General features: G+C 47.2%; 1 protein-coding gene across 1 annotated transcript in view; it reads right to left on the bottom strand.

The window, feature by feature from the left end:
* LOC144823427 (lysozyme g-like) overlaps positions 1-12,730 on the bottom strand; it is a 249,141-nt gene that overhangs the window by 63,338 nt on the left and 173,073 nt on the right. Inside the window, exons 3-5 of the mRNA XM_078681972.1 lie at positions 6,957-7,028; positions 6,392-6,463; positions 6,055-6,126 (exon numbers count right to left, since the gene is read on the bottom strand). Of these exons, the coding sequence (XP_078538098.1) occupies positions 6,055-6,126; positions 6,392-6,463; positions 6,957-7,028 (216 nt within the window). The remainder of the gene's footprint in view (positions 1-6,054; positions 6,127-6,391; positions 6,464-6,956; positions 7,029-12,730) is intronic.

Raw genomic sequence — 12,730 nt, forward strand, 5'->3', positions numbered from 1 at the left:
TCCATCTGTGTTGGACCTGCGATGGGCAAGCCCAGCACAAAGGGGGTAGCTTGGCTCAAGTGACAAGGCAAGTGAAGGCTGTAGTGTTAAGCCGGCTCTGACCCAATAATAACTCCTTGTACATCCACACCAAAAAGAAGGACATCCCACCGCTGCCACCAATTTTATGTTGGACCTGCGATGGGCAAGCCCAGCACAAAGGGGGTAGCTTGGCTGAAGTGACAAGGCAAGTGAAGGCTGTAGTGTTAAGCCGGCTCTGACCCAATAATAACTCCTTGTACATCCACACCAAAAAGAAGGACACCACACCACTGCTGTAGAAAAATACGATTCCTTTATATAAAAGTTCTTTGTTGTAAATAGGGTTGACTGGGAAAGCACATATACATTTCTTTTGGTCATACAGTTCTGGTAATAAATAGTATTAATACATAGAATAACTTCAGGGATGAGTATCACAATAAATATCAGAATAAATATCAGGATAAATATCAGAATAAATATCAGAATAAATATTGGTTCATTTAAATAAACAACCACATGTTTCTTCTGGTATCGCTGCCACCAATTAAATACTTTAGAATCATTACAATATGCTTCAAATGGGAAAGATAACTCTTACAGTTTATGCTGTTTTCAATGACCGGGTACACGGCTTCTCTGAGCACAAAATAAGGTTTGGGACTCTTTAATAATCACTCAGGGCGTATGCGCGTATATCTAAAAGGCAAAGAAACACAGTAAATGCATCATTTGCACTCGGCGGTCACCGGGATAGGATCTCTGCTTTGCCGGTGAAGTCTATGCGCGCCTACGGGCTTTAGCACCACTTGAGCACAGGCGACACCAGTTCAAAGTCTTTAGACTGACGAACGGGCTGCCGGAGAGGTCACACAACCTTCGCGCACAGTCAAATGAATGCCGGTTCACAGTTCCTTCACAACGCTGCATTCACTATGAAGAAACGGGCCCACCTCACATCGGCTGCAATCAAAATACGATTCAGTCGGGCACAGCACTTCTCTCGTTAGCGACGGGGCTCTCAGGGGCTCCACGGACCTCCCTCCGACTTCCGCATACAGGGTGGTTCCCGCCCACAGCTACAGCTCCCGGGTCACTGGGGAGTGGCAGAGACGCTAGTCCCGCCCAACGAAGGCCGGCCTTTCCCCGCCCCGGCGCACCACCTCACCTTCAATCTGCGCAGGAAGCGCTCTACGCTGGTGGGGCTCGGAGACGTCCGCGCTCCCCTCTAGAGGCACCTGTCGCGAAGGGGGCACAGCTGACGATCGCGGTCGCGGCGAACTTGCTCTCGCCTCGCGACTCGATAAATCGATCACAGTTCACCACCGGGGGGGCGGGGAGGCACACGAATCTGGCCACAGTCTTTTGGGGGCAATGAGGTACTCGCTGAGCAGGCGCTGTAGGCGCTAGATCACTTCTCACGTAGCTGACTGGAACGCCAGTCAGACACAACGCCAGCAACCCTTTGCTGCTCTACAGCCTGCGCTACCAGCCACCTCAGGGGTCAACAGGGCAGGTGTCAATCTGGTGTCAAGTCTGGAATCTCTTCTCTAGTCTGAACTAATCTCCATCCACATCTCAAATCTAATATGGCCGCCAGGGACTGGGCCTTATATAGCCAGTGCCCTGGGGTACTGGCACAAGCCAGAAGGTTCTAGAACCTTCTCTGGCTGTGACAATGACATGGCACTCTTGAGGGGTATTTAGGACACTCACAGCCACCGTACTGGGGTTCTAGAGCAGCCATTTTGTGTACCTGAGGAAAACAAAGGAATTCCTGTCAGAAATGCGCACCAAACAAAGGGCGCCAAAACCTCAAAAGGCCAGGGTTCATGAAGGCTCCAATGGGAGTCACTTCACATGAGGAAAAAGGGTGTCCACCATTTTAGGTTCATTTATACAGGTTGACAACCCCAGTTTGTAATGCCACAGGTTTGGGCCAGGCACCTTGTAAATAGGTGCCACAAACCTTGTGAGCAACTGGGCATCAAGGAACATCTAACCGCATGAGACAACACATAAAAAGTCCTGGTAGACAAATAAAAAGCAACACATTTTGGGAGGTACAGGGGAACAAAAGAAATCATAGTGGTGAGGGGACTCTCAGAAGCAGACGGGTCTAACAATCTGTATATGGTTTCTTTGGCTGGCCTGATTGCATTCTATGGGTTGCAGGTTATATGGAGTCCCAGAAGGCTCAGTTTGAGCCCGACTCTGTTCCATCTGTATAGGGTTTCTTTGGTTGGCCTGATTGCATTCTATGGTGTGCAGGTTATATGGAGTCCCAGAAGGCTCAGCTTTGAGCCCGACTCTGTTCCATCTGTATATGGTTTCTTTCGCTGGCCTGATTGCATTCTATGGTGTGCAGGTTATATGGAGTCCCAGAAGGCTCAGCTTTGAGCCCGACTCTGTTCCATCTGTATATGGTTTCTTTGGCTGGCCTGATTGCATTCTATGGTGTGCAGGTTATCTGAAGTCCCGGAAGGCTCAGCTTTGAGCCCAACTCTGTTCCATCTGTATATGGTTTCTTTGGCTGGCCTGATTGCATTCTATGGGTTGTAGGTTATATGGAGTCCCAGTAGGCTCAGCTTTGAGCCTGACTCTGTTCCATCTGTATATGGTTTCTTTGGCTGGCTCGATTGCATTCTATGGGTTGCAGGTTATATGGAGTCCCAGAAGGCTCAGTTTCAGCCCGACTCTGTTCCATCTGTATATGGTTTCTTTGGCTGGCCTGATTGCATTCTATGGTGTGCAGGTTACATGGAGTCCCAGAAGGCTCAGTTTGAGCCCGACTCTGTTCCATCTGTATATGGTTTCTTGGGCTGGCCTGAACCCGACTCTGTTCCATCTGTATATGGTTTCTTTGGCTGGCCTGATTGCATTCCATGGTGGCAGGTTATATGGAGTCCCAGAAGGCTGAGCTTTGAGCCCGACTCTGTTCCACCTGTATATGGTTTCTTTGACGGGCCTGATTGCATTCTATGGTGGCAGGTTATATGGAGTCCCAAAAGGCTGAGCTTTGAGCCTGACTCTGTTCCATCTGTATATGGTTTCTTTGGCTGGCTCGATTGCATTCTATGGGTTGCAGGTTATATGGAGTCCCAGAAGGCTCAGTTTGAGCCCGACTCTGTTCCATCGGTATATGGTTTCTTTGGCTGGCCTGATTGCATTCTATGGCGGCAGGTTATATGGAGTCCCAGAAGGCTCAGCTTTAAAACCCCGACTCTGTTCCATTTGTATATGGTTTCTTTGGCTGGCTCGATTGCATTCTATGGTGGCAGGTTATATGGAGTCCCAGAAGGCTCAGTTTTGAGCCCGACTCTGTTCCATCTGTATATGGTTTCTTTGTCTGGCCTGACTGCATTCTATGGTGTGCAGGTTATATGGAGTCCCAGTAGGCTCAGCTTTGAGTCCGACTCTGTTTCATCCGTATTTGGTTTCTTCGGCTCGCCTGATTGCATTCTACGGTGTGCCGGTAACACCCAGCTCCTATGATCATTTCAGGAGCATTCTGAGGTTGCTCTCAACAAAAGGAGAGACTTAAGGGAGTGGCTGGATGGATTGAAGGGAACTTCCTTCGATTGAACTCCAATTAAACAGCAGTTCTATTCTTCGTTCTTGTGGTCCTTCTCCTCCACCCCCGGGTTCCTACTGCTCCTGCCAGAATTCTTGGTGTTATCTTTGAGGCAGCCCTTTCCTTCCCTGCTCAAATGAAGCAGATTTCGTCAGTATGTTTCTCCAAACTGAAATCGCTACAGAAGTTGCTGCACCTTATACCTGAGGACTCACAAACACGTTGGTTCACAAACTGTTTACCCGCTGCCTGAATTACGCCATAGTCTTGAGTTGAAATCTTTCCTTTCTAATTCAAAGACTTTGCATTATTCAACTCGCAGCAGCACGTCATATCCGGAGAGCTCCTCCCACCCCCATCTGAAGCAGGTAGATTGGCTGCCAGTCACTAAACGCATTAAATTCACGCATCACGTTGGCGTTTAGAGCTCTATCCGCTAGTATCCCTTGTCTGTAGGAGCCTTTCTTGGCAAGTGTTATGCATCTGAATTTGGATGCACGTCCTCTTCTGTGGAGCAGGAAGGTTCACTTGTCACTGTCAGACCTTTCCGAGCAGGCTGGCTTGCAGTGTGTAAAAAGCAACACATGAACATACATGCGTGGCCAAGAGCACAGCCAATGCACAACACCAGCACACCCATCCCAGGTACTAGGATATACAATCCATATTAAGGGCATTTTTATGAGTACTGTGGTCCTAGGACCGCTATACTCATGGTGGCGGTCTGACCACTGCCACCACTGCGGGTCCACTTGCTGTATTTTGATTGTGGCGGTTGGATCGCTGTGCCTGCCGGGATCCAGGATTGCGTGGCGGTGGCGCACCGGAAAGGTGCAGGAATATGCTGGTGATGCCACTGCAGCACCGTCAAGCATATTCGAGTTGTATTTCCACCACCAATTTCATGGCGGTGAACCCACCATGAAAAGGGCGGCGGGGATGCAACCCGTTCGCTTCTGGGCCTTGGGGTGCTTCCGGGAGGACACATGTTGTGCCACCCTAGAATTGAACCCTGGTTCATGCGCGACATGGGGCATTCCTCACTGCTCAGAAACGTGCTGCAGGCACTGTCACTGCTGCGGTCTGCTGTTAAGGCTCTTCTATAGGCTTAACACAGCCACCGCTGTGAGACCACTGCAGCACCGTCCGCCCTAGATTCAACTCAGAATCTAGGCAGGCAGTCGCACCACAGGCTTGGCGGTCTTCCTGCAAGCACAGTGGTGCCGGTGCTCCTGGAGGACCACCAAACACGTAACAAGGCTCTAAATCTAGAAGTGCTTATTTTAATACTTTTACAGCTAAGGAAATAGAAGCCTACCAACAGCTCTTGATTGTCACGAGGCTGCCTGAGCCTGATACGCTTACCCAGTGGACATTACGGGGGTCTACAGTTACCAAGGAAACACAAGAGACTCCACAACTTTTAGGATGCTGGCATTCATGGAGTTGACCAGCTACACTGTGATGGGACCAAGTCCGGGCAGTACACAAGCCTTTTTGTCTGCTATAATGAGATCAACAGGATATTTCTAATACAAAACTGATTATGCACCTCAAAAATGAATACAGAGGAGAAAAACACTTTGGAATGGCTGCAATTAAGGCCACACTGATTTTCTGGAGAAGAGTTAATATGTAAGAAATGGGACAGCATTTTGCCAGAAATTGGTGGACCAAAATTATGACAAATAGGCAGATATGGGCAGGGTTCACTATTTTTAAATATTTAGCTATATTTTGAATATGATTGTGGGTAAATCCATTCTAGGGGTGTCTGTTTCTAAAGACCATTTCCAGTCAGTTAATGGGGAGTTACTGTTAATAACCCTGGGTGGAGTTTCCCCCAAAGTGGGAAAAAAACTCCGCTGTGCTACGCGAAGCTCCGCAAGTGGCGGAGTTTGATGGAAAAATGCCATTCGCTGTGATTGCACAGTGCTGGATGCTTTTCCGCCCTGTGCATTCTTCGTTAACAGCACCATACACAGCGCAAGCGGGCGCTGCTTTCCTTTCTGCCGCTCGAGTAGATTTTTACTCGAGCGGTAGCTTTTTGAACATGAACGGGCAGTTTCTCAACGCGAGCGGTCACGAGCATATGCGACCACTCGCAATGAGAAACCTGACCTGCCCGCATTAAGAAGTCTCGCCGGGATGGTTATTTTCCACATTCACGCTCGTCAACTTAATTTTGACGATTGTGAACGAGGAGAAATCTTGCCCGGAGGTTGATTTTCTTTGATCACGGTCGCCAACTTGACGTTGACGAACGCTAGCGAGGAAAAAGACTCCACTCCGCAACACGGAGCAGAGTTTTTGGGATCTCCGCAAGCTGCGCGTAACACAGAATGCGGAACTCTCCGCGAGCGGAGCAGAGTTCACTGCCCAGAGTTAACTATTAAATGAGAAATTTCATTCCGCGTCCAAACAAACGCTGAATGTGTGCGCAAGGGTGTTCAGCTTACCTCTCTCAGTCAGTCTCTCCTGCCGCGCAGTCTGCTCGGAAGCTCCAGAGGTCTCCACTCTCATAATGTCACCTAAGGGTCACACCATGAAAGCTGCTGTAAAATGGGATACACCACAGGTACAAAACACACAGATCTGATCATAACAGATAGGAAACATGCCTCCATTGCGGAGCAGAGTTTTTGGGAACTCTTCGAGCTCCACGTAACGCGGAATTAGATAAACTCCGCAAACTCTGCGAGCCGAGTTCACCGCCCAGGGTTAACTGATAAAAGAGAAATTGCATTCCGAGGGCCCAAAAAACTCTGCATGTGTGCGCAAGGGTGTTGAGCTTACCTCTCTCAGTCAGTCTGCCCTGCTGCGCAGTCTGCTTGGAAGCTCCAGAGGTCTCCACTCTCATGACGTCACCTAAAGGTCACACCATGAATTAAAAGAGTATTTAATCTGAGAAACAGCATAGACAGGGAAACATGACATCTTAATTCTGACTTGTGTTGTGATCATGATTGACGGTGTGAAAGGGTGGCGCAGAAGAACACATCATATGCTCCTTTTAGTGCCAAAAGGCTTGAAGTTCCTGCTAAACATAACACTATACAACTGTAGCAGGCTGGGCATCCCTCACCATAACACACTAAAGAAACAAGTCTATCTTGAACGCCCCGAAAGCTGCTGTAAAATGGGATACACAACAGGTACAAAACACACAGATCTGATCATAACAGATAGGAAACATGCCTCCGATACTTAGCGGAGTTTTTGGGAACTCCGCGTAACGTGGAAAATTCCGCAAACTCCGTAAGCGAAGCTGAGTTCACCGCCCAGAGTTAACTATTAAAGGATAAATTGCATGACAAGGCCAAACAAACGCTGAATGTGTGTGCAAGGGTGTTCAGCTTACCTCCCTCAGTCAGTCTGTCCTGCCGCACAGTCTGCTTGGAAGCTCCAGAGGTCTCCACTCTCATGACGTCACCTAAGGGTCACACCATGAATTAAAAGAGTATTTCAACTGAGAAACAGCACAGACAGGGAAACATGACATCTTAATTCTGACTTGTGTTGTGATCATGATTGACGGTGTGAAAGGGTGGCGCAGAAGAACACATCACATGCCAAAAGGCTTGAAGTTCCTGCTAAACATAACACAATACAACTGTAGCAGGCTGGGCATCCCTCACCATAACACACTAAAAAAACAAGTCCATCTTGAACTCCCAGAAAGCTGCTGTAAAATGGGATACACAACAGGTACAAAACACACAGATCTGATCATAACAGATAGGAAACACGCCTAAGTGAAATGTCATAATAAAAAGTCAAGCCTCTAAGGCTGGTAAGTCTTCATGCTAAGTTATCCGAAAAAACACGACGTGATCTCAGCCATGGTGTTTTCTTCTGTGTGCGTCGTTCCTCGGTGGACAAAACGCGCGTTGGTGGTCTTGTTGTCTCTAGGTCCGCTTTATATGAGCGGTATACTTCGCTTTCGGTTTCGGTTTCGGTTTCCCTGTGACTGAAGTAACGTTTCAGCCCCTACCACCCCGGAAGCGGTCGTGCTGTGGGCTGCATTCTATCTGGTATCCCCTTGGGATCGTGTATCCCCTGCTCTTCGGCACTTTTCGTAAACGAAACTCAGCCCGGGCAGGTTCAGACAGACGCAGCGGATCTCTGGGGCTGAGTGCAGGGGTACACGATTCAACCAGACGCCTAACTCAGCTCTGGCGATAAATCACCTGATACATTTGCAAGAAAAGAGACAGACAGAAAGCGCAATAAATACAGAGAAGGGATCGTGATAAAAATAGCAATTACATTAATAAACAGTGTGAAAGCAAGGAAACTATTGCTCAAACATATGGAATCAAAACAAAATAAACATGAGGGGAAGAGAATAGAAACAACGGCAGGGGTTCAAATAAGGGGAAAACTAGTATCAAAACGTGAGAAACATTAAAGGGTGAAGGTAAAAAAAAAGACAATGAAAAAAGAAAAGTATTAAAATGGGGAAATAAAGTGATTTGATTTGTATATAATGAATATGTTACAAGGTGTTAATGACAAACATGTAACTTGCACAGTAAGTTGAATAACTGCATGTTTGGTTAGTCTAATACAACATACTTGGCATTTTACCAGTCTGCCCTATATTTTTGGGTCCATGCTAATTAAACAAGCATTTGCAACACAATCGGTCTCATACTTGTGTGAAAGTTAGTGCTATTGGCATTGTAAATGACAATGTTTTTTTACTTATTTTTTAGGTCGAACCTGGGCTGCGCATGCGCTACTCTGTGGCATGATGTATTGGAGTATGGAGTAGAATCTCCGCCCACTCTCCGCCCATCTTTGCCATTGGCTTGTGTCATTGTCCTTCATAAATGCTGGCTTCTGATTCGTTAATAGGCTTGTTAATCCCTCCTTAGTACCGCCTTGTCTTTATTTGTAACCTCCCATGAGGACTGGGCCTTTTACTTCAGTTGTTACCTGGTACGTCTTTTTTAGTCTGTCAGCACTATTTTCTTTCATGAGTTTTTCCTACTGCAGGCACAACATGCTTCCCTGCAACATTCAGTGCGCCATGTGTGCTTTCACTTTCCGAGCAGCATGGGATAATTGCGGCCGCTTCTTTAAATAGGTCTCGCATTTACAAGAGTTTGACCTGTTGGCATTGTAAATGATGATGCCTTTTATTTATGTCAAGTCAAGTCAAGTCAAGTCAATCAGCTTTATTTCGACAATAAAAATATCATAAAAGCATTACATAAAACAGCAATTTAAATCATGTTAGTTAAAATCCAGTTACTAATCGAATAAAAATAGTACACTTTCCAATAAATTAAATAAGAAGGTCCAAAACAAGACCGCAATTAAACAATGAGTTTTAGCCTTTTGCATCTGATTGACCAAGCCCAGCCAAGGTATTTGGCCATACCACAAACATACAGGGGCCTGTCATCATACCTCAAAATTCTAAGGGTGACTGTATGGTGTCTGGTACCCAGCTCCCTGCATAAGGGCTTTAGCCACAAGGACCTTGGAGTTTTATAGGCCGAACATTCGAATAAAAAATGGGCTACAGACTCCATTCTAGAGTTACAAAATATGCAGAATGGAGAAGTTTGGGCTGGAATGTTCCAGCGGGCAGACAGTTCTCTCAGAGGGAGCAAACCTACCCTAAATTTGAAGTACAACGCTCGATCAAAGGATTTAGAGATCAGATCCATATACGGTTCGCAAAGGGGGACATCCTTAATCATAAGGAACTCAGTGGATGTGCTGCTAAGCTTAGAGTTTGAATTTAGTTTATTAGCTACCCACTGCCAATACAAGGTTTTGAGGACGGATTTAGGGGGAGCACTCCTAAATGCCCAAGCATCTCCAAGACCCATGCTGTCAAAATAGTTTTTACTTTTGTGAGCCACCCGATTTTTGATCATCCGTGCATTGACAATATTTCCGATAGCCCCTCCGCGTAACTAGCAAGTTCGGGGGTTCTCCATAAACGTGCCCACAGTAAAAGCGGACGCAGTTGTGCCTGGTCACTAATCGAGCGGCAACCCATATCCAACAGTAGGGGAAGCGTGGGCATGCTATGGGGAAGTGACATTAGGTCCTTAAAATTTTTTTGCCGGATTTTAAGAGATGGTCGATAGAACCTAGTCCCCAAAGTTCAACCCCCTAAAGCGCTGCACTAACTCTCCTAGCTCTATAAATATCTAATATATGAGGATATGCGTTGCTCTTTGATCAATGCCCCCACAACCCTTTTGTGACCCAGCAACAATTTCTGGAGCTGGGGGCCCCACTGCATAGAGTCAGATAAACGAATGCCCACATAGTCAAATTCCCTTACCCTTTCCAGGGGCACAAGGTTTAAAGAGGGAGGGCGACCAAGCTTCCTGGGGGGGTTGAACTCTAGATACTTAGTTTTATCAATATTGATTTTGAGGCCCCTGCTGTTACAAAAAAATTGAAAATTGTCCAAGAGGCTCTGTAGGCCCATCGGGGACTTTGAGATGAGCAGGGTGTCGTCAGCGAAAAGGAGCGTAGGTATTTTCTTCCCCGCCAGGGAGGGGGCATCAGATGGTTGATTTAAAAGATGCTCCACCACCCCGTTCACATATAAAGAGAACAGGGTGGGGGCAAGGACGCACCCCTGGTGGACGCCCCTTTCCACTGGGATTTTGGCCGTCTTCTGGCCCTGAGTGCCCCACCTCACCTGCGCATAGTTCCCATCGTGCAACTTCACCAATAGGGACAAAATGTATGCTGGAATCCCCAGATCAAATAGTACCCCCCACAAGCGGTCCCGAGGCACCAGGTCAAAGGCAGTCCTTAGATCGATAAACGCGAGATAAAGACTGCCTTTGCCTAGTACTACCACCTTCCAATAGATGAGCATCAGTCTAAAGACCTGCTCGATGGTCCCAGTGCCAGCCCTAAAATCTGCCTGAAATTCTGATAGAATTTTATTCTCGGCCTCCCACTGGAGCAATCTCCCTAGGACAACCTTTCTGGCCACCTTCTGTGTGGAGTCTATGAGACTGATAGGGCGATAATTCGATGGATCGTCCCGACAGCCCTTTTTAAAAATAGGGACAACCTCAGCCCCCTTCCATGAATCTGGGATCGCAGCGCAATACATGATGGCATGTAGTAGAGTTGATATAAACTTGCCCCAATCTTCTGAATGCAAACGGAGTAAGTCCCCCGGTAGCCTATCAGGGCCTGCTGCTTCGTTTGGCACTAAAGATTTGATCACATCTTCCACCTCCTTCGATGTAAAAAGTAACGCCTCACTTGCCTCAAAGGGGCCCAAAGCAGGAGATGTAGTCGGCCCGACCCCACGACGGGGTGGGTAGAATAGAGAAGAGAGAAGTGATCAAACCATGCCTGCCCCGTAATATTGCCTGTAATAAGGGTACAATCTGGCCTATTCCTGGTTCTTACCAAGTTCCAAAAACCTCCAGCATCCCTCCTTTCGCTGGCAACCTTTAGATCACACCAAAACTGACCATCCCAACCCCTCCTAGCTTCCCTAATGGTGAGCTTATAGTTTTTCCGGGCGGTCCAAATCAGCGCACGGTCTTTTAGCTTGACTGCCTTCACTAAGGCTGTCTTTGACGTCCGGCACTTTTTGGAAAACCACCCAGGATTGTATTTTGGTTTCTGGTCCCCCCTGGTGTGGGAATCCCTACAAGGTTTTATAAGTAGGCTTCCCAAGGCTTCAGTGGTATTACAAAAAAGGCAGAGAACCTCAGGTGGGGCCAAGATGGAGGTGTCTAGCCTGGATACTGTCCCTTCAATCAAGGCCCTTAAATTTTGGACCAGCCCATCATCAAGGACAACCGTGCACCATTTGAGGCGCCTTCCCCCATTTGATGGACGAACATCTGAGGTTATTCTAGGTTGTGGAAGGGGAACTACGGATGGACATGACCACATAGACTTTAAGCTTAAAGATAGCGGGTTGTGATCGCTATCTGAAGTTGGCAATACCTCCATATCTTGCATACAACTCCAAAGCTTTAAGTCAAGTAAAATGTAGTCTATCCGTGAGGATTGGTCTACCCTGTTAAAAGTGTGGGCACCTAAGGGGTCTGAGGGTGTTCTACCATTCACGGCTCTCAAGCCAAATTCTAGGGTCAAGATGTTAAGCTGGATGGACCGTTGGGACCATCTCTTAATAGGCGAAATAGTAAGTGCTGGAATGCCCCATCTACTCTCCTTGTCAGTAGTGCCTAAGATGTCTTCGTCCGCCAGGGGTTCAAAAGTACAATTGAAATCCCCTGCGACCAAGACATTTGAGTTTTTACTACACTTGCTGAGCTCCTCTCCAAGGATAGAAATAATGGGGGATTCAGAGCCACCATTAGTGCCTCTGGCATAGATATTAAATATCTCGATTGTAAGACCTCGGTGTGGACCCCTCACTGACAGTCTTAGAATATCAGGAGATTTTGGGGCAAGTTGTCTAATGTAGCAGCCCAAGGAGATGTTGATCCAAATTAAAAGACCTCCTGAAGGGGGACCTCTACGGGTGTGTGAGGAAATGGCTGGAACAAAAAACGTAGTGTAGCCAACCTTATAACAGGGTTCCACACGCCAGGTCTCTTGAAAAATACAAATTTCATAGGATTCTATCAGTGAATTCCAATCAGAAACAGCTAATTTCCTGGAAATGCCAGCTATATTCCAGCTCAAGATCTTTAGATCATTTTTCGTAATTACCACCTCGGGGGGATAGAGTGGAACCGCCAGACTAGGCCCAGCATCAGTCTCGGCAGAGATAGTCACCTGCTCCCCCAACCCACTAATATTCTCTCGAGCCAGGGGACCAGAGCAGGATTGGTTAAAAACTCTACCATCAGGGTCCTCAGTTACCCTCCTACACCCAGGCAAATCCCGACCCTTTGGTGGATATTCAGCTAGGTTAACAAAGGAAAGCGGATTGTGTCACCAACCATAACCCAACCTATGAGCCGCTCTGCCAATCCGGGGCATGAAACACTGATAGGTGTCATAGTCGGCTTCGGGGTACAGCAGATTATCCCTCCAGCCCCTAGAATGTTGACTAACATTGAGTTGTGGAACCGGGAAAGTTTGAAAGTGGCTAAGTTCAAATGTGCCAATCCCTGTGTTCCCTATGGTAGGCACAAGATTACAAATATATCTGGC

This window comes from Lissotriton helveticus, chromosome 1_1 (genome assembly GCF_964261635.1).
Source record: "Lissotriton helveticus chromosome 1_1, aLisHel1.1, whole genome shotgun sequence".
Taxonomy (NCBI): Eukaryota; Metazoa; Chordata; class Amphibia; order Caudata; family Salamandridae; genus Lissotriton; species Lissotriton helveticus.